The sequence below is a fragment of the Hoplias malabaricus genome, chromosome X2 (genome assembly GCF_029633855.1).
Source record: "Hoplias malabaricus isolate fHopMal1 chromosome X2, fHopMal1.hap1, whole genome shotgun sequence".
Classification (NCBI taxonomy): Eukaryota; Metazoa; Chordata; class Actinopteri; order Characiformes; family Erythrinidae; genus Hoplias; species Hoplias malabaricus.
The window spans coordinates 18,997,859-19,018,536 of NC_089819.1; the positions used below are offsets into that span (position 1 = coordinate 18,997,859).

The 20,678-nt window shown below is 39.4% G+C and overlaps 1 protein-coding gene across 1 annotated transcript in view; it reads right to left on the reverse strand.

Moving 5' to 3' along the window:
• Window positions 1-20,678, reverse strand: part of LOC136676674 (adhesion G-protein coupled receptor V1-like) — a 138,626-nt gene that overhangs the window by 38,672 nt on the left and 79,276 nt on the right. Inside the window, exons 80-82 of the mRNA XM_066653831.1 lie at window positions 20,317-20,456; window positions 18,817-18,977; window positions 18,393-18,493 (exon numbers count right to left, since the gene is read on the reverse strand). Of these exons, the coding sequence (XP_066509928.1) occupies window positions 18,393-18,493; window positions 18,817-18,977; window positions 20,317-20,456 (402 nt within the window). The remainder of the gene's footprint in view (window positions 1-18,392; window positions 18,494-18,816; window positions 18,978-20,316; window positions 20,457-20,678) is intronic.

Consider the following 20,678-nt stretch of genomic DNA (forward strand, 5'->3'; position numbering starts at 1 on the left):
TGCTGAGTGTAAGTGTGGGTGTGGGAGGCTGGGAGGGGGCGGGCGTCCTGGATCACGCATGTTGACCAGGTGGTTTGCTGGGAAGTGTGATTCCACACAGTGGTGATCTGGCTGGGGCAAACCGCACTGCGGCCAAAGGCTCAGCGTGAGTTAGTCAGCAAAGGCCCAGTGTAATCCCGACCACACAAACACTAACTGTCCCTGGTGCACTGAAGGTCTCTGAATGTCACGATTCCCATGCCTCATGCTGTTTGTGGCCTACATTTCAGCTTCCAAGGGATGAGTGATTAGGTACAACATGCAAAGGTTATCTTTGTTGTTTATCTTCAGAACTTAATACACACTCTAGTGCCTGGGCAATGACCCCAGCGCTATCAACACTGACCATTTCTTTTTGAAAATTTATTAAAAATACTGAGAACAAAATGTCAATTTTGAGCCACATATTTGATGTTGTAATTATCACCTTGATCTAACATGAGAACAATCAGTCGCTTGGATGTGAATTTCTTAAATTGTAATATAAATTAATATGGGTTTACACTTTTAAAAAATAAAGGTGATACAATGATTTCTATGAGCGATGCCATAGAGAAACCACTTTTTTTGTTCCATAAAGATGTTAAGAGATGTTAAAGAACCTTTAAAAGGTTTAAAAATCCATCACCATGGAATCAAAACTGGTTCTTCTATGGCACTGCTCAAAGAACCTTTTGTAGCACCTTTATTTTTAAGAGTGTAGCTTCAGGGTTAGGGTTAATTTAACAAAATGGTGAAGAAGGGTGGTGTAGTGTCAAGAAAGGGTCAAGAAGATTGAGCTTGTAAAACAATACTCTCTTATGTACTGACATTAAATCTAAGTGGTTAGTGAGTTGGCTAGCCTGCTTAACTGCAAAAAGTTCACACAAACAGAAGTGAAGCTGTATGGAGATTTGTATTGTCTCTCTTAAAACCTCAAAATTCTAACTACACATTTAAATATTTGTACACATTTGTGAATTTAAAATATTATTATTAGTTTATTTTTGTGCATTTCAGTTTAATAGCAGATTTGGATTTTACATGTACGTAGATGCTCAAACACAACTGCAAACGTCTGTACATTCATTAATTACATTCACTGTTTGTAACTGCTTATACAGTCCAGGGTTGTGGAATGTCTGTACATTTGTGAATATTGTTTTACAAGCTCCAAATCTTTTTGACCTGCAAGGCAGTGGGAGGTATGAAGATAACAGAGTGGGCCCTCTTTGTAACTCCAAAGATTATGCTTAGAATTTCATCGTCTTATCCTGTGTAATTTCAAATGTCTCTTTAAAATGTAGAGAAATGTGAAACAAAATGAGTCTAATTTGAAATAAAACTTTCAAATCAGACGAGACTTTAATGCACAATAAGCACAGCGTGATGTTTGCCTTTTTCTGAAACTATAATACGTTTGACCCCTATTTGCCAAAGAACACTCCAGTTGAGTTCAACAAAATGATGTCGAACATACCGAACCGTAGGGGCTCCAGGGACAGCTTCGGTGACGCACACTAAAGCGCAAAACATGTTTTGGGCTATCCCAGAATTCCCCGGGGCAGATAACAAATGAGGCAGGGGACTGGAGCTTAGATTAGCTTTCTGCGTAATGCAGGCTCTCTCAATCAATCACATCAGTAACTCTAGACCCCCTTTGTGAGAAACAGGGGCACCAACCTCGCTCCTCTAATGACCTTCCTGGTTGTCCGTATCTGGTCCCTGATTGATCAAAACACCTTATGTAACAAGGGAAAATAGAAAATGGTGGATATAGTTTGGGCTTGTTAGAGTTGTTTGTGAACACTGTTCACTATTGCAAAAAAAGGATACCTGTGTTTGGCTAAACTAATCCCAGGATTACTAAGAGCAAGACTTGACGAAAGGAAGTAAATATTAGGAATCTTAAACAACAGCATCACAAAGAAAGTGTCATCTGATTGACACCCATTGTTGGCTCTTAGCCAGTCAAATCCCTTATGCATGTATTGTAAATACAGGTAAGCGGAGTTTCAACTTGACAGTTTGCAAGAACTAAGCTATTGGTAACACAGCTTCTTTTGGGCCCTCTCCCTGAGGCATTGGAAGTAGACTCTGATGACATAAGAGGAGCTTGAGAGGGTGGCTTAGCCAGGGGGTGGGACTAGGGGTGGGAGACCATGGATAGAGGATTAGAAGGCCCAACCCTGGGATTCATCTACATAAACAGCAGGCAAGAGTAATTAAGAGCACAGCTCTCCACTGAAAATTCCCAATAGTGTCTGGAAATACACCATTATACATGAAGATGTCTAAACACATCATATCCCCCTGTCCAATTTCAACTTTTTAAATGAGCAAACTTTGGAAATTAAGTTCAGCAGAGCTGCTCAAGCTAAATGCTCCATAACCTTTTGCTAATTAACCTTTAAAACGGTATAAAACAAACATCTGGGTCCCAATTTCTCCCCAAAATGTCACACTGAGCCGAGAAATGTCAGAGTCTTCTCACCGGGCACTCAGTTCCTGATAGACGGAAGAGAGCTTTAGAGACAAAGGGTTTCAGCCTCAAGCTGCTCCCTCACTGTGGTCTGTCATTAGCAGCAGGAGGATGACAGTGACACTCAGGGGCAGGCACTGAAAGATGACTCATTCGCAGCTCTTCTCAGATCACCATTATCAGCCTCTTAATGACAGCCCAGGCACTCTGCCAGTACAACTTACACAACACGCAAGTTGAGATACCCAGATACGCAGGCCACTTTCTCCTTGACACTCTGCCTTTAGAAGCAGTGACTTTTTGTTAGTTTTTTCTTTTTGGCTTCTAACTGCTGTAGTGACTGAAGATGGCAAAAAGCCAGGCATCTCTTTATATGCATGTTTTAGATCAGCTGGAAGACACTTCAAAGCTAAGAGTTGTGTGCTGACATTAATCCGATCCATTCTCTGTTGATGAGAGCTGAGACGTCGACTCCTCAGATATGAGCTGAGTGGGGAGGATAGGAAAAGTGGGGCTTAAAATAGCTGTGATCCATGCATTAAGGACCCTTCACCGAGACTGACAGGTGACATGGAATAGACTGGATGAGGGTAAAATATGAAAGCACAGCTAAAAGGACAGTTGGACAGTTTGTCCTGGGTTCATTCTTAAATCATGTTCATGGAATAGAGTTTAGAAGTCAGATCAAGGGTGATTTGGCTTTATATTTACCCTACACTGTCATAAACAACTATATAAACAACAACAACAACAAGAGGAACACAAGTCTTATCAGTCCCAGTCTTCAGAGGTTTTGACATAAGTTTTCCAAATCTCAAATGAATAGTGTGCAATATATAACTACATTAATTATAACACAAATGTTGGGTGCTGCAATATTTTTCTTGTAGGTTTAGACCATTTTCAGGTACCAATTTTGAATAAAACTACATTTATAAATGTTTATCAGTAGTTTGCTATCTGTTTATTAATGGTTATTAATTAGGTTGTAAACACAATGATAGAAAGTGTAACCTTTAATTTGCCAAATACAGGAGGTCCTCAGGTTACGTCAGTCCCGAGTTACGATGTTTCGTGGTTACGACACATCTCCCATTTACTGTATAAAGCCTTGTTTCGACTTAAGTGGTTTTGCGTCGTAAAGGTCGTAACGTGAACTTCGCGTTTGGTGTGTGCGGCGGAACAATACACGGTTACGCGGCTCGGGACCGAGGAGGATAGGTGTTAGGATAGGATAAGTGCTTACAGTATGTTATTTACGTACAATATGTACGTATGTTCCGACTTACAACGTTGATCCGTTCCTACGTCGCGTCCTAAACCGATTTTCGGTGTAAGTCGAGGACCCCCTGTATTTACGCGCTTTGTCATCTCCATCAATCAGAATTAAGCCTGTCAACAGCAGCTAACATTTATTAATGAGTTTAACCATTTAATCACCAAATCGAATCAATTAATCCCTGATAGAATTACATTTTTAGTAATGTTTGATTATGCTGTGTGTACCTTAACATATGAAATGACTAAATGCAAACTGTATTTACCTTAAAATTCCCAGGATCTGACACTTTCAGAATCAGACATCATATGCCCTTTTCATCTCTGTGCTAAAATGTGTATTAATTGCCTTTAAAGTATTTACAACATAATTAACCAGAATGTAAGAAAACATGTCTTATTTTAAATCAAATTCTCTGGATAATGCATTAATCAAAAAGCTTTCTCTATGGCCTGAGTATTTGGCACACATGGATGTTGTCATTGTGAAAAAAGCACCTCCCCCTACTTAGAGAACAGACTGTAAATGAGTCTAACAGACTGTGCCCTTAGGCTGTTTTCCGTTCCGATCAGGCAGACAGGTAAAGCACAGTGCCAACTCTCCTGAGGATATCTAGCTGTCTGGAGTGTCATAACCATGTACAAAAACATCCAGCAGCATGCATCAACGAGAACATACACAGCTGAACTATATGCTGAACACTGACAATAATCCACAGCACTAAAACAGACTCAACTGAGCTGTTCCTTATCAGTTTACTGCGTTTGGGAACAGACAACACCATACAATGTATCAGACAAAGTTGCGCTATAGGGGCAACATTTTCCGCTTCTAAAGGAAGGGCAGAATAACAGACTGCCCTCCCCCAATGTAAAAGCCACCCGAAGTGATAATTACGAGACAGTAGAGGATCTTAGTCTACCTCCCCCCTTTAAGGAAGCAGAGATGGTTTGGTTGTTTCCTGTGTGGAGCATGAGAACCGTGTGTGTTTGTCATCAAGCACCAAGGCCACGACGATCCAGGATGTCTATTGGCCGACTGAGCCAGCCTCCTCAAAACACAGAGCAATCAGCAGTCTGGCTTCTCTCCTGTTGATGCCGCATGGGTGGAGGATGTATATGTTGTTTCTGAATTTGTGCCTATTACTTTGCTTATTTGAACTTTGACCCTGATTATTTAGACTGTGAGTGGAAGAAAAAAAGGGTATAGTTTAGTTTGTTAAGGTTAGGGCTGAGCAATGTGGACCACTGAGATCCCCATAAATAATTAGCTTTAAAAATGAATAATAATAATAATAATAATAATATTGTTGTAGTTGTTCTTCTTATATTTTAATCAAGATTTGAAATGTACAGTTCGACCTGAGGGCGTAGTTCTAATGATAACAGTTCAGCAGTGTTGAATCACCTGTGTGAACCCAAAGTGAAGTCACTGAGAGCTTTTTTTTTGAATGGAAACAATTGACCGCCCAGTTTTGTACAAAGCATTTCAAACTGAATAGAAATCGGTTGCTGCGAATGCTTTTTCACTGACACACACCACACAGATACTCTCAGTAATTCTATCAGAAGATCAATTCCCTCCTGCTAGCCATCACAAGGCAATTGATCTGGCTGCTGCTGATGCTGCTTTAGCACTGGGCTATTAATAGTAGCGGCCAAAAAGATGACATCAGTGAGAGTACAGCGCTCTGCCAGACTGGTACTCTCTGTCTCTCTCTCTCTCTATATAACTCTCTCTCTCTCCACCCCCTTTCCTCCTCCCCTAACTGCTACCGGTCTGAACTAGCTAGTTCCAGCTTCGGCAGCATCGTGGGTGTTTCCTCAGCTGCTTTTGTTCTGTGAAAGTGAGGCTGTGTGCTGCACGTAGCTCATAGACCTGCATCCCTCTGTTTTTTATCCCCATTATTTCACATCACTCTTTCCTTCTTTTTTTATCCCTCTCTCTCTCTCTCTCTTGCCCCATCCTGGTCGAGCCCGTTCTCCAGTCATTATATCCACTTGTCTTAATGACTTATTTCAAGCAGGCTTAACTATAATCAAGGTCTGATGGAAGGAATTACCTGGCTGGGCCTTAGCTGTTTTCTCAGTGTTTCTGACAGTATGTGACTTAGTCGTGTGTGTGTGTGTGTGCGTATGTGTCTGTAAGAGTACGTGTTTGGCAGACTTACAGTTGATGAAATTCCAGCCAAAAAAAGAGATTCATATGGTAAAGACTGCGTTCGCAGGGCAGTGAGGAGAGGCAGTCACCATGACTCAGATGTTCACTCAGCTGCCCTTTTTCAAAGATATGAAGAAATAACAAGTAGCGGTGGTGGTTTCATGCGCTAGCAGAACTGTAAGTCAGGAATCACAGAAGAAGCAAACCACTAGACCTCAGAGGCAAAATCCTGGACGGGATATTTCATAATCGGTGGCAAGAGAAGGAAATCTGGCAATGGAATGGGAGCAAATCTACAGCCAAAATTCTCTAATAACTTCTGTCGAATCTACAGTTTGTTGAGAGATTCCAAGTAGTAATCTTTGGAGGAGTGTGATTGCCATATGCATTAGTGACGAAGTAATCAATCATGTGGCACAAGAGACAGATTTATAAGATTGGATGTAATGAATTGTCATACTGGGCAATACTAAATGTAGATTTATATGAGAAACAAGATACACTACGAATTAAATAAATGGGTGTGTCCATTAGCCTGTTTCTTCCTGTAATAGATACCAAACGTAGAATTGAATGCTTTATAACATGCAATATAGATTATGCAAGCTGCCAACTGATGACTGCTGATTTGCTAATGTGCCAGTGGTAAATTTGATACTAAATATATTGTAGCTGTCCAAAGGGAATCATGTATTAATAAATCAATGATAATGACATATAGGAGAAAAAAAAAAAAAAAAAAACTTCTTAACTTTCAATGGAAGTCATCCTTATTCCATGCCATTTTGGAGCATTTCTATTGGTTAATTCATTATGAAATTTTCACCTAATGTTGAAAGTAAATGTGTGGAATTTGGCGATGAACAGAGCTTAAATTTGGATTCTAAAATAACAAAAGTTACATATGTTCCAATATAACCCATTAGTCATTCAGTAGTAACAGATAGTGGACAACTGGCACTTGGGATAGGTCACTCTCAGGGAGCTGCATGACAATAGACCTTGTTCTTGTTTACACTGTACTGGTACAATAGTAAATATCACCCTGCAGGAAGTAGCCTACTGCAAGCACTTTATAATCAGCCACCCACAACATACCTGCCCATTCTCCCTGTGAGGTTTATTAGCTTGTACTGAATGATGTCTTCACTGTAAAGCAGCATATTTGATAAATGAGACTACAGCAATAAATATTGGTCCACTTCACACTATATGCTACACACCTACTATATTTTACTATTTGAATAGTAAATGTTCTTAGTTCAAAGACAAAAAAATGAAAAAAGTGAAGTGAATGGTAAGCCTCACTGTTAAACAGAAGATACCGTCCCCTTACTCCATCATCACACGCTTTTATCATTTCTCTCATGACTACAGGCCGTGGCCACATCAGCTATCTCAGTGTCAGATAATTCAGGCAGAAACGGACACTGCTGGCTAGCCAAAACAGAGGTGGCCATGGGAACATGCTCATAAACAGACCTTCACAATGGCTGTGGCGGTCAAATGCAGAGTACGAAAGCAAACTCACTGAGGCCCTGCACTCAGAAAATAAATGCTGAATAAAATCAATAAGGAAGTCCTCAAAGTTCAAAGTCCTGTATTAAATTTAGATGTTTTTTCTGGCATCTGGTTCATATCTGGTTCTGGGTAAGAGAGATGAATGATTCTGGGTACTAACTGCAAGGTTAGACTCCATACAGGGAAGTTAGGTTTGCAACTGAATGCATAACCAGCATAAACACATGGTAGAACATTACTAGCAAAACACTCTGAAATCAGAACCTTCTGAAGCACTGTCATCTAACTTTCAAAACATTAGAACAAAATGTTACTAACAATGTACTTCAGTCAGCACACAGAGTTCTGGCTGATGGTTTGGAGAGAGATACTTCAGTATGTTCTGAGGCATATAAGGATGTCTACATCTACCTAAGCCAATGCCAGTCTGTCTAAAAGAAGACGGGTTACCAGCACTTCACTCTCGTAATGACAACAATCAGTAGGCCATCACGACATTTTCAGATTTCAACCCAGGAACGATAGTCATGCACTATCTGCTCTCTTTGTCACCAGCGTTTCTTCTCTTAAAGCTGACTAAGGACTAGATGTGACAAAAGAATGAACTTCCAAAACTACTTCAGGCTGAGGAGTTCTTTCAGGGACACAAATCAGCATACTTTTCACAAACTGATGTAGCTGACATTGTGGATCTAGAGTGCCCCCTATAGGTCTGCTTTGATTACTGTTGAAAACAAGCACAAGAAAACAGCAGGTTGAGGAATAGAAACGCGACAAACAGCAGATTCTCATCAACCAAATCAGATCAAACAACTATGCAGTCAAGGAACCGAAACAAAAGAACCCCAAAATAGCCAAGGACTTTAATGAAATCGATTGTTGATGCTTTCCTTCCTCACTTGTCTGTATGCGCATCCTGCACACACTTGTTGGAAACCTGGCAACCACACTATTACTTCAACTATTCCAGTTTGCTTCATAGCATCCTTCCTTTTTCCCCTCAGACTGCTCTGGGCTTCATCACTAAGAGGTGCTCACTTCACACACAGGAGTCTGAATAGCCTTCTACGGCTTATATGAGAAAAACGTATTTAGACTAAGGGTTATATCCTCTAATCAATACTTGCTAGGAAGTTGTACAAGGCAGACTGAATACATGCATGTTATGTAATGGTATGTTAGAGGTGTGGTTAAAGAGATCTATGGGAAAATGTTATTTATTGAAGATAAAACATGACAAATTAATTACAATAACCATATGACGTAGATCACTTATTATTGTAATTGCTATCTCCATACCTGGGAGGTTGGCCATTATTCCATAATGTTCTCTTATTGAAATCTTTAGGTGAGCATTGTAGCGTTGACCACACTGGGACTGACCCCAGCAGAGCATTATTATAGGTATTAAAGGTAAGTAGTGTTCTAAAACCACACTTCACATATTATACCAACAAACACCCAGCATGTATAATATAGCTTTTAATCACCAATTTCATTTGATAAATATCCTTTAGCAAATAATATCAGTGAATCAACAACCGTCACTCCAATTTCTCCATTTTATATGAGATTCAAACCTTATTTCATCTGTCACTAAATGTGTTCTACCTCAACTGTTTTTCTCAGCCGGGTAACGCTGGCTTAAGGCCATGCTAAGTAAGTATTCCCCCCGTCAACAAACAGGCACAGAGGCTGTCGGTCAGGTGAAGCTGGAGCTTTGCCCTGTCTCACCCTCCAAAGTTCAGGCCAAGTGAATCACTCACACGTCCCGGGCTTTCCAAAAATAGAGCAGGGTCCACAGAGAGAGTTCAGGGGTCCAGAGGTCCAAGAGGGTGGCGCTGAGAGGCAGTGACAGGCGCAGCCAACGCAGCCCCACTGACATGAGGCCAGACTCGGAGGTGGAACCATGTGTACAGCATGAACAACCACAACTGACAGTGGTAGGAGTTCGCTCTCAAAGCACAAGGCTTTGTTTTTTAAACAGCCAAGACATCTTTGTTGTTTTTTTTTAGGTGTAATGCTGCTAAAAGGCTTATATTCCACTTCACAAGCATCACAAATTACTCTAAAAACTAATCTGTTAGAGTAGCTTATGTGTTTCCTAGTACACTGTCAAACAGCCTCAGTCAAATGTTTGGACACATATTCTCATTAGTCATTGGTGGTATAGGGCTATTCACTGTGTACCAGCCCCTCCCTCTGCACAACCCAAGTTATGGTCTCAAACACATTAAGAAGGTGAGCAGTTCTACAAATTAACTCCTGACGAGGCCACGGCTGTTCACTGAAAACCATTCCAGGTGATGACCTCACGAAGCTGATTGAGAGAACGCCAAGAGTGTACAAAGCATGTCTTTCATATTCATTTACAATGTAGATTATAAAGTAATAAGAAAAAACACTGAATGAGAAGAACTCATTCAAACTTTTGACTGGAACCCTACATTCACAATATGTGGAAAATGGCCCAAAACAAAGGAAACACTCCCTAAATGGGCATGTCCAAACTGGTTTTGACTGGGTTGACTATATTTAAGGAATAAAATCCTGGCATGCTTTTCACTGTTATGTCTTTTTATGATTATTTAGTAATAAAACCATGACATCCAGCATCACACTACATAAGCAAGTCTACTGATATTACTTAAGAGGTCAGGATGCAATATTCTATGTGCACAGTTTTGCCTTTGCTGAGCTAGTCTCTCCAGGTCTCTCCAGTGCAAAACAGAGTAAGTGACATTCAGATCCCAGACATGCCCTGCTGATCTGCAAGATTTAGAAATAGAGAAGGAATCTCCAAACTATTACATTAATACGGTTGTCAGCATGTGAAAACTAGTAAACACAGCTCCTACCTCAGACAGTACAGTAGGCATTAGACAGTAGAGTGTAGGACCTGGAAGAATGAAACATTATGCAAGAATAACCACAGCTTGGAAAGTAACTATATGTACATTGCTTCCCTGAAAACGCATTGACAATCCATGTTTTGCAGTGCTACATTCATGGCTGATGGGCATGTAGGGGTAGTTAACTATGTCAAAGATCACGCTGATACTATTTGCAGAGCTTTTTACGGAAACACAAAACGAGTTCAAGGTCTGATATGTTCCAGAATTGGGTCTATTGCTTAGTAGCCAAGCTCACTGCTGGCAAAAAAGACAAAATATGGTCTGAGGTTCAGAGTCTACACACACACACACTTACATATCAGTGTTTGTACTTAAAAACACTGTTTTGAAAAAGAAAAAGCCAGAAAAGCATTTTTCATAGCCTACATTTACTGCTTAAATTCATGGTGTTTAAGAAACATTTGAGTTCACCACTACAGCACTTTACTGCGAATACTGATCCACCTACAAGCCGATTGTCAGTTGATGGAGAAGAAAAACCTCCTTAACATTCAATGTAATGTAACAAGCTTTAATTCAAAGTCATTTTGGTTATTATTGACTGTGGAGGTTTTGATACAACCAAAAAGTATGAATGCTCAATTTATACCAATATTTTGCAGATATAATTTTTAATTTCCATAATCAAGCATGTTCAAAGCTTCACCCCTGGCTAGTTTTGTTCTTTATTTGTTGTTCTGCATCCTTACACTCGATACCAATCTGAGAACCATCCATATGAAAACAACAAAACAATCCAGTGAATGATTTGCTCAGAAATAACCTTTGAAAATTCGACAATGTCCAGCAAAAGCAACTGACATGTTTTCTCTTTTCAACGTCAAAGACTGATTCATAACAATAAGGAGAATGCTATTAGATCAGGAAATCAGAAGCATGCTGCTGTGTTGCACTGTACAGACACTTGCCGTTATGCAACAGCTGTCTTGACCTTTAGAGAAAAAATATATATTAAAAGCTTCCAAGACTTTAAAACGCTACTCATCTTTTATCTATGCTTTGACAGTCGCCGTCAAGATGCAGTTAGAAATGTTTCCAATCTTTCTTTTTCCTGTCTTGCTTCTTTCCTTCGGTTTTTTTGACGTCAAGACTTATTCTCTGCGTAGTTAATAGCTATAACATTCAGATGTAATTATGTTAGTTAATAACAAGGTGGCTACACAATAAATATTCACTGATTTATATAGTTGGTAATTTTATTAATATTTAATAAATTAATTAAAATTAATAAATGTATTATTATGTTTATTTTAATGTTAAGACCTCAGGAACATAAATAAATAAATAAATAAAATATATCCACTGCAACACAGACACTGCCACTAAATGAACGTGTACAATCAGCAGTTTTTATTGGCAATACCTCCCCTGGTCTCAATAAGTAACAAGGGAGAAATAATGGATATATACAAACAGGCTGAACCTATAATGATTCTCTAAACCTCACCTAATGCACTATGAAGGTAATAAATTAACAGCTTCTACAGCCAAAAAATGCACTCACTTTATGGTTAATATAAATCTGTTTATATAGTTTTGCAGGCTGCAGAACTACATATCAAACATTTAGTGCTATTTTTGAAGTCATAACACAGCTTTGTGACCTACATTTTTATATACATTTGTAATATTTTTTTACTGCAGGCAATAACATCTTTCATTGATGGTGTATGTCTCTACTGTAAGATAAACTAATGATTTAAATTTAAATTTTTGTTTAAAATGAATGTGTTATAAAAACTAAAGACTGATTCTAGTTCTGTCCACCTATAAGTCCAATGAACTATTATTTTTCTTTTTTTACACTGTATCCCACTGGTCTGTGGGCCTTTTGCCAGGAAACGTGGTACAAGGATGTAGGTTAGTCTGTCTATGAGGGCACCCTGTTTGAGGCACTTTGAGACAAGCGATTAGCTCACAGTTCTCTACAGTCAGGAAGAGCAGGGTCTTGACCTCTGCAGCGTGCTTCCAATTTGCCTAACACCCCCGTGAAAAAAAGATCCAGGCTCCAGTCCGGTACGAGCCAGATTTCTGAAAGGGCCGACCTGGACTGGGAGGTGAAGGATCTCCATTTTTCACTTTGTCTGAGTCAAACGGACAAGCGTGGGCACAATTTGATTAGAGGAAATGCAGCAAGGCTGATTTGGCATGCCTCGTCCTAACATGGTCTGGTCCAGCTAATCAGATCGAGTCGTGGGATCATCACGTTGTTTGGATTCACTGGGCTATGTTTGTGTTGATTGAGTGGAGAGACCCACACACACACCAGGACATAACAAAAACCCTGACATATACACTAACAAACAATTGCAAGGACATGAACAATGACATTTAACAGTATATTTTCAGTACATTTTCTGTAATATTTCATTTCTTTTTGAACATTTTTCTATTTATTTCAGAAAACTAACGTTCAGTGTTTGAAAGAAATCTGCAGGTACTTTTTCTACATGCCCACAATTTTGTCTTAGATGTTCATGCAATTGGTTTCATCACTACACATTTATATCCATTAAATGGATGTTCAGTTTTGGTGTTCTAAAGCAATATTTATTTCCTTTTTTTCAGTAGGAGCTTGTTGTTATATTTTTAATTTTTAGCTTCACACTGAAAAAACCCTTCTACTTAACAATGGTTATAAAAAATATAATATGTGGCTTTCGCCAACAGTTGGACTGTTTGGTTGGTTGATATTTTGGGTTTTCAACAGTGTATTTCATTGTTTTCCCAAGTCCACCAACAAAGTCAAAAGAGCTTTGTCCTGAAAATGTGCAGAAACACACCACCAGAAGCTCACATCTTTGTAAAAGCAAAGGAAGAGTGGGAAGGACATGAATTACACAGGGCCTGAGTGCTTCTTCCTTTCCCTAACTTTCTCACAAATCCTCCTTTTCCCTCTCTTAGAGTTTCTAACGTCAGCAGAGACTGGCGCGTCACTGTCTTGTTTATTGATTCACAGTAAACCAGCATTCAAGATAAACTCTCTCAGCACTGCCCTCACTATCAGCCACTCACAGCTGAAAACTTCAGCTACACAACAATTATTACCAGTTATAAACAAAGGACCAAGCTCTGGGATTTCAGAACCGTCATTCCCTGAGGACAGCTGCAGAATAATGTGCTCATAAAGACAGGGCAGGAAAGGCTACTTTGGAGTGAAGTCACTTTGGATTCAATAGACGCTTTTCAAGAAGGTTATTTGTATAAAACATGTGGACATTTAAAGAAACTGCACATAATGTGAAGCTCAGAAATCCTTCAACAGGTGTTTGTTAGAAGCACAATTCCAAGTAAATACCTACTTAGGAACTTTTCGTTCGAAGTTGTTGGTCTAGATTTGGAGCCTGACCTCCTGTTTCCTGTCTTTGACAATAATAAATAGATAGGCTAGGACAAATATTTGGGAACCATTCAATTCCTGTTGTCAGAAGTGTTGAATGGAATCCCAGAGATCTACAGGATGCCAGAAGCTAACTCTAATGTCATCTTAGCTTTACTGCAATTCAGTTTGGCTAATATAAAGGATTATGTTCATCATGTTTGAAAAGATCCAAACAAATGTTAGGATCTGTTTTTACAAAACAGATATGGATGAATCTTCCCCCATAATTAAGATATTGCCAGTTTTGCTCATTGGTAAATCACACAGTGCTACCAAGCGTGGAGGATGAAGGCAGCACATGCCGAGACATGAGCCACGCACAGATTATTTTCAAACTGCTGTGAACACACCATAACTGGACAGCTCAACATGCTTGGAGGAGACTGCTAACAGCCCACACTCCTTATATTAGTTAACCGATGAACACGTTGGTAGGCATCCTGCTGAGTGACATGCAGAGGGTCGGTAAAATCATTCATTCACTCACTGATTATCTGTAACTGCTTCATACTATAAGAGAACCATTGTTTAATACTAGGTTATCATCCTGACTTTCATATAAGTGACTTTAGATGTAACCTCAAAGAGTAGTCTGCATATTTAAAATGCATAGATCTACAGTTTTTCTCAGAAAGCTGCAGGTGGTCAAGAGTGGATGGGAGCAGGGGCAGACTCCTGGAACCCTTGACCTCTTCTAAGAAAAATGTGTACGCTGTTATGGTCAATAGTTGTCTGGTTAGCCTTAACACCAATGTGTTATGTATAAATAAATACGGGAGAAAATAGCTCTGAACCTTGGAGCCCTGTAAAACTGTTTTGCAACAGCAGTGGCGGGAGAAAGTAGTAAACTCCACCACTTTATATGTTATATATGTTAGAATAACATGTTTAATACTACCAAGTTATCCAAAGAAATCTAACAATGGGACAAGTTTATATAGGTTATTTTTAGACATTTCTATTTGTCCATTTGTCAAGACATTTAAACACTACAATAGACATTTTCTTTTTCACATTATGTTAAAAATAGAAACCAATAATAACTAACGTGTGGTTTTGCTGTGACTCTGAAATAACTATAAGTAAGCATTTACATACAGGTCATACTGTATCAGTTTCTATGCTGCAAGCTGTAATTAACCAAGTAAACAGCAAATATTTCAAGACAGTGTTTAAGTCAAGAATTGAAGTAAAAGTTAGGGATGTTGTCATTATGTAGCTCTAATACAACTTAAACTATACCAAGAAAAAGTATATTTTTAACCAAATTAACCACAATTTCCTCTCAGGATTCATTCATTTTACAAAAAACTGCATTTTCTTTTACAATCAATGTCTTTTCCTGTAGTTACCATTTTTTTTAGGATTTCACCAACACCACTATAGCCAGAAGCTAATACTATATTAAAAACACCTGACTTCTTTTCACTGTGGTTTCTTGCCAAAACACATGCCCTTCACTAAATCCGCAGGTAATCTATTCCATTTAGCATCAACGTTCTTTAAACTAAGCCCACTGAACCAACAATGCACATGTTTACGTCTCTGTGTATTCACACACATTCTTCTGCATCTCTATACCTTCCACAGTCACTGAGCGCAAGCTGCATGCATTTGAAGCTAAAGGCTACACTCCTCAAATCTCTTTTATTGCCCAGGCTTGCTAGCTAATTGCCCAGGCTAGATGTGTGTTATTGCTGCTCATGTGAAGAGCCCTAACTCTGTAGACACACTGCGGGAGGTGAGCAAGTCTGGGTAACTTTCCACTCGCTACGATCTTCAGTTGTTTCGCTGTGTAGGTGCAGGCCAGAAGAGACAGAAGCTAACTTGACCTCTGCATGGATACTGTCCTAACACTGTTCTTCATGCACTGAAAGGCAACCCTCTGTCATCTCCTGTTCATAAGCACTGCATCTGCTGCAGACAGAGGCTTGACCAAATGCCACCGCGCTGATAACATATGAAAGTTACAATCAACCAAAGCACAAAGGAAGAAACCTCTTATTACTAAAGTTATTACCAAAAATGGTTCTTGAGGGAACCAATAGTGGTTCATTTATGGTATTGCTCAAAGAAACCAATATTTGCCATTACAGAAAAAAAGGTCTCACATTGTTAGCCCAATTAGAAAAATAGGTTAATTTATCTTTACTTAGAAACTCAATAAAACAAGTCCTTGTGCCCAAACCTTAGTAAACTACGGTCAGTCGGGGAAATGTGTTCCTATCCACTTCTGGAAATCTAAGGCTAAATATCTAGTGAACACTGAACTTCTCCCAGATCTTTGGCCACCTAAGGCAAGAGGATAAGAGCAGCAGATAAATCAGGAGATTTAATTTTCTGTGCGCACACAGCTCTGACTGTGAGTAATTACAAACACAGCTGAGTTAGGAAATGAAGATGAGCACCAAGCTCAAAGGCAAGGGTCGATGGCCTTGCAGCTCCAACAGCCACAACAAGCTGGAAAATTCAGTAACACTTACAGTCCCGTGGGTTTAATGTGCTTATTTTATGGTGACTAAAACTGAGTCATGGTTGAAGGCCTGAGGTGAACATGAAGAGGATTGTTTGGAGATGTGATGAAGTTCCCCACAGGTGGCTCTAAACTCATGTGTTTTACTTAGATGTTTGATGGTAAATAGTCTACTAGAAATACGAGATCTTCTAAGTTTCCTCCATTCAACCATGACTGTGTTCTTGAACGGTTTGAAAAGGCTGTTAATATAGCTATGCTATGGCTTCTCAACAACATATAAATACCGTTATTTTGACATAACATTTTGCTATGTTTCGGATTTTTTTAAAGTTGTTCCAACGCTATGATAACGTGGCTTCATTGGCCTTCACGTATTTGGCCCTTAAGCAGAGAATGGCTAATGACTCCAGACCCAAACTCTACATCTGTAATCAAGTCTAATCCTTTTGTTAGCTTGTGCATGAAATAACAATGCCATGAGACATTTGACCAAGAATCAACTAAACAGCCTTAATTTTACAGTCACTTACAGTCATGATGGGACTAAGCCAACTACACAAAGGTCTGTAATTCACATTTAGTTTAGCCAATATGGATGTAAATACTCCCACTGTTACAATTTTAGGCCAAGATACAGGGCCAAGAGCTCAACAGGAGCTCAAAAATCAAACGGTGTCACCGCTTTCTTATTGCAAAAGGACATACGCAATGTTTTAGTTAGTGCCCACGGCCTCTTGAAAAAGACAGCATGGAATTTTCCGTTCAAAACCCTTCATGACATGAACAAAAAGCAAAACAATTATGAATGACAGAATGCAAACAGGGTTTTGAAGCCAAGCTAAGCGCTAAGCAGAAGTCATACACATCTTCTGCTTACTCCACTACGAGGTAAGGACCAGTGGAAAATTCCCACTGCGGTCAAGCTCACTGGGCCACGAGCAGCAGCCCACTAGCCACATGCCCCCCTCCTGGCCTCCTGTTCTTTTTTATGGGGAATGAGACTGGAGATAGCTGGGTTGTCAGGGTTTGTCATGGTGGCCCATAAGGTCCCATTTGGATGTGTTCGTCCCAGCTGTCATCATAGAATTCCTAGAAATATGTTAGTCTTCCACCCTCTGTGTGGGTGAACAAAAATGATCTCAGGTTTCTTTGATCATTAAACTGCTTTCAGGTATCTTATTATTTATTTATGTAGAATATAAATAAATCTTAACAAAAACAACAGATTCAAGTTCTGAGATGGCATCTGCTGCTGAATTTTGCTACAAAACCTTCAAAACAACACTGTAACCTCAAAGGCAGGTCAAGTAGAGAGTTACTGATTGTGAACTCAAAATGACGAATTTCATCTATTGCTTCATCTGTTGTAATCCAACCTACTCACCTCCTACAGTGGAGCCATAATTGTCTCTCTGGCGTGATTTCCCGGTTTAAGATTAAAAATTTCTCCTGCTTTGAAGATACGTCATCGGAAGGGGTTTTTCCTAGAGAAACCACATCTACTCTGAGGTAGATACCTGAGGGTGAGCTGTTTATACTGTTGTTGTATTTTATCTATTCACTGGCTAAGAGAGAATAATCAGGCAATTAATTTCACTGCTACAAAATTGCATTTTATTCCGGTGTGAATTAATTTCCACAGAGTATGTTCCAGCGGTCAAGATGGAAACCCAATTGTTGTACCACAACTTGCTGATGCATGCTGAATAATGTGGTAAAGAGAGCCAAAGGATAATAACAGAAAAAGAATATTTATTTGTGAATCCTGCCAAACCAATGAAAGCAAAAATTCTAACGCTGAGTAATAGCTCTGGTGCAAAACTGAAAAAGCAAATTTTGCCTAGTGAAAAAGTCTTGTCTCTTGAATAATAAAATAAAAACAAAGTCACAGGAATCGTAGAAAGCTATTTGTTTCAAATTCCACAAAAAAACTGGCGAATTTCAGATGTTGGAGCCAATATTTCTTAAAAAAAAACAAATAATAAGAAGAAACTGCTATATACTGTGTAAAATAAAACATTGGATTTTTTTAATTTTTAAAAGATTCCTCATTTTTTGGATCAAATTTCTGGCTGAAACTTGATTTATGGAAATTTATGGATAGTGTTGTGACAGGATAAACCATTAGTTTCACAAAAAAACATTATATAATGTCCTACCTGCATCCCTAGGCAGGCCACCATCATGTGTGTGAGAAGTTTGGCAGCAAACATGGGGAATCTGGAGCAGAGCAAATGGGATATAATGGCCAAGGCAAATCCTGGAAAAAGAAAATGAAAGAAACTGTTTTAAATAAAGGCAGAAAAAAAATTAATTCTTATTTATTTTTTACATAAAAAGTTTATTTATAACCTCTAGCCCCAAGCTAGTATTTTAGCTGCAAAGTTAACACGCTAGTCCCAATGCTAGTTATGACACAACTATATAACTTAATACACTGCAGTGAAATGCAAATACGATATAATGCATTGGTACATCCATACAAAGTGTCCCACAACTTTTAACTGACAATCTATGCCTTGTATTTCACCAGAACCCAAGGTTCTGTTTCCAACATTAGTTGTATTAGCACAGATAGATGACCTGAGATGCAGATGAATCCAGCAGCATAGAAAGCTTCATTGTATGAGGTCAGAGCGTCTGTCTCAGCGTACGCAGTGTAGACGGACAGATGTGTGCAGGCGCACTCCACAAACTTCTCACTGTCGTCCACCACGCGGCAGAACTGACCATCAGACAACCAGCTGGACGGGATAAAACAATAGTTATGTGATTAACACACACAAAGTTATTTTGGTTATGTAATTTAATTTGACTCTGAGGCTAATTGACGACTTGCTTGACCTTTGCATGGTGTTCTAATCACCCAATACTGAACCACAAAGAAAAAACACAGAGAGAGATCAAATCATGTCCATTTGAATCTAGAGACTCCTGCAGTGTAGCTGGCCCCAGAGCACGAGGCTGTTGAGCAGAGGAACTGTTGTCCAAATTTAGGGAGCTCCAGTCAGTTCTTTGGGATGAGTTATAGAGGTATCCCATCAGTACCTGGCTTCACCAGTCAGAATCAAACCTTCACAGCAATGTTACAAAACCTACTGTTAGGTCTTAACAGGAGAGTAGAGGCTATTACTGAAGGAAAGGGGACCAAGGGGACCAATACAAAGTCAAAGTCTAGGAGACTAAATCTGGGAAACAGCTCTGAGCGATGCCAAAAAACAAGCTGGGAGAAGAACTTTGTCCTTCAAGAAACTCTCTGTTGACTGTTCTTGTGATTTCTGACTAAATGTGATTCCTGATTATTCCTTAAACTTTAAATACAAGCCAGGAGCCTTACAGGAAACTTTATTCTTTGCAGTGCTCCTTTTCTTTTGAATGACCCTTTCAGGAAGAGGGTTGGAAAGCTTATTCTAATGGATCATGAGATCATAAGAAAAACGTCATCGACACTGTTATCAAACTATCAGGAACAACAATCAGAGGCATAACTTTCACACTGCATTATCCTGCCAAACCAAACCCAGGGGAAGGACTGGATACAGACTGTTCAGCCAAAATGTTTAAGTCTATGCAACGTCCTTTAAATGAGCTTGTAGAACACAGTAACCCATCTAGTGGATGCACAAGTACACACAGAACCAAGCAAGGACAGGAGAATCTGTTTTTGAGTGAGCGGCACATGCCTTGATCCCATGCCCTGGCTGTAGTTACTATATGTTATTGCACCTGATGAGAACAGCATGCTGTTTGTAAGAGGATATGGAAAAATTATATCTGACAGAAATGAATCTGATGTAAAGATATTGTTGTATCTCACTGTAGAAAAAGAAAAGATCTTCCAATATGTTTCTCCATATTTCGGTCAAATATTCAAAGCATCAGCAATATTTTAATTACATTGTGTTATTTCATTAGATCAGACAGAGAAACACAGAACTAAAGTTGAGATACAGCTGAGTCATGAACCAAAATGGATGTTTTATAACAGTGGCGGCTTATGACTTTTCTGTGGCTTATGGCAATATTTACCGATGAGGTATGTACGTACATTTGTAGCTGTGCACATACAGCTGGATTAATTACCTCTGAGCGGCCTGGTTCCACAGAAGGCACCGAGACTTGCGAGGTTTGACCCGACGGTCTACCGTGTGTATGCGGTAGACCACTTCTTTACCATCCGCGAGAGGTCTTGACCCTCTGCCCTCTATACTGACAGAAAATACCTGTGTGCGCACACAAACAGAAAAATATCTATTAAAACCTGCCCAAGTTCAAATTAATGACTGAAAACAAACTAACCCAAATACAGTATCTGCTTCTTCTAGGAAACTGTAGCATCTGTAGCAACTGTAGCATGTTCATCAATGATTTGTCAAACCCTTCCACACATAACATGGCTGGGGAGAAAAAGGAGCAGCAATGGCCAAAAGGACTGTGCTGACAAT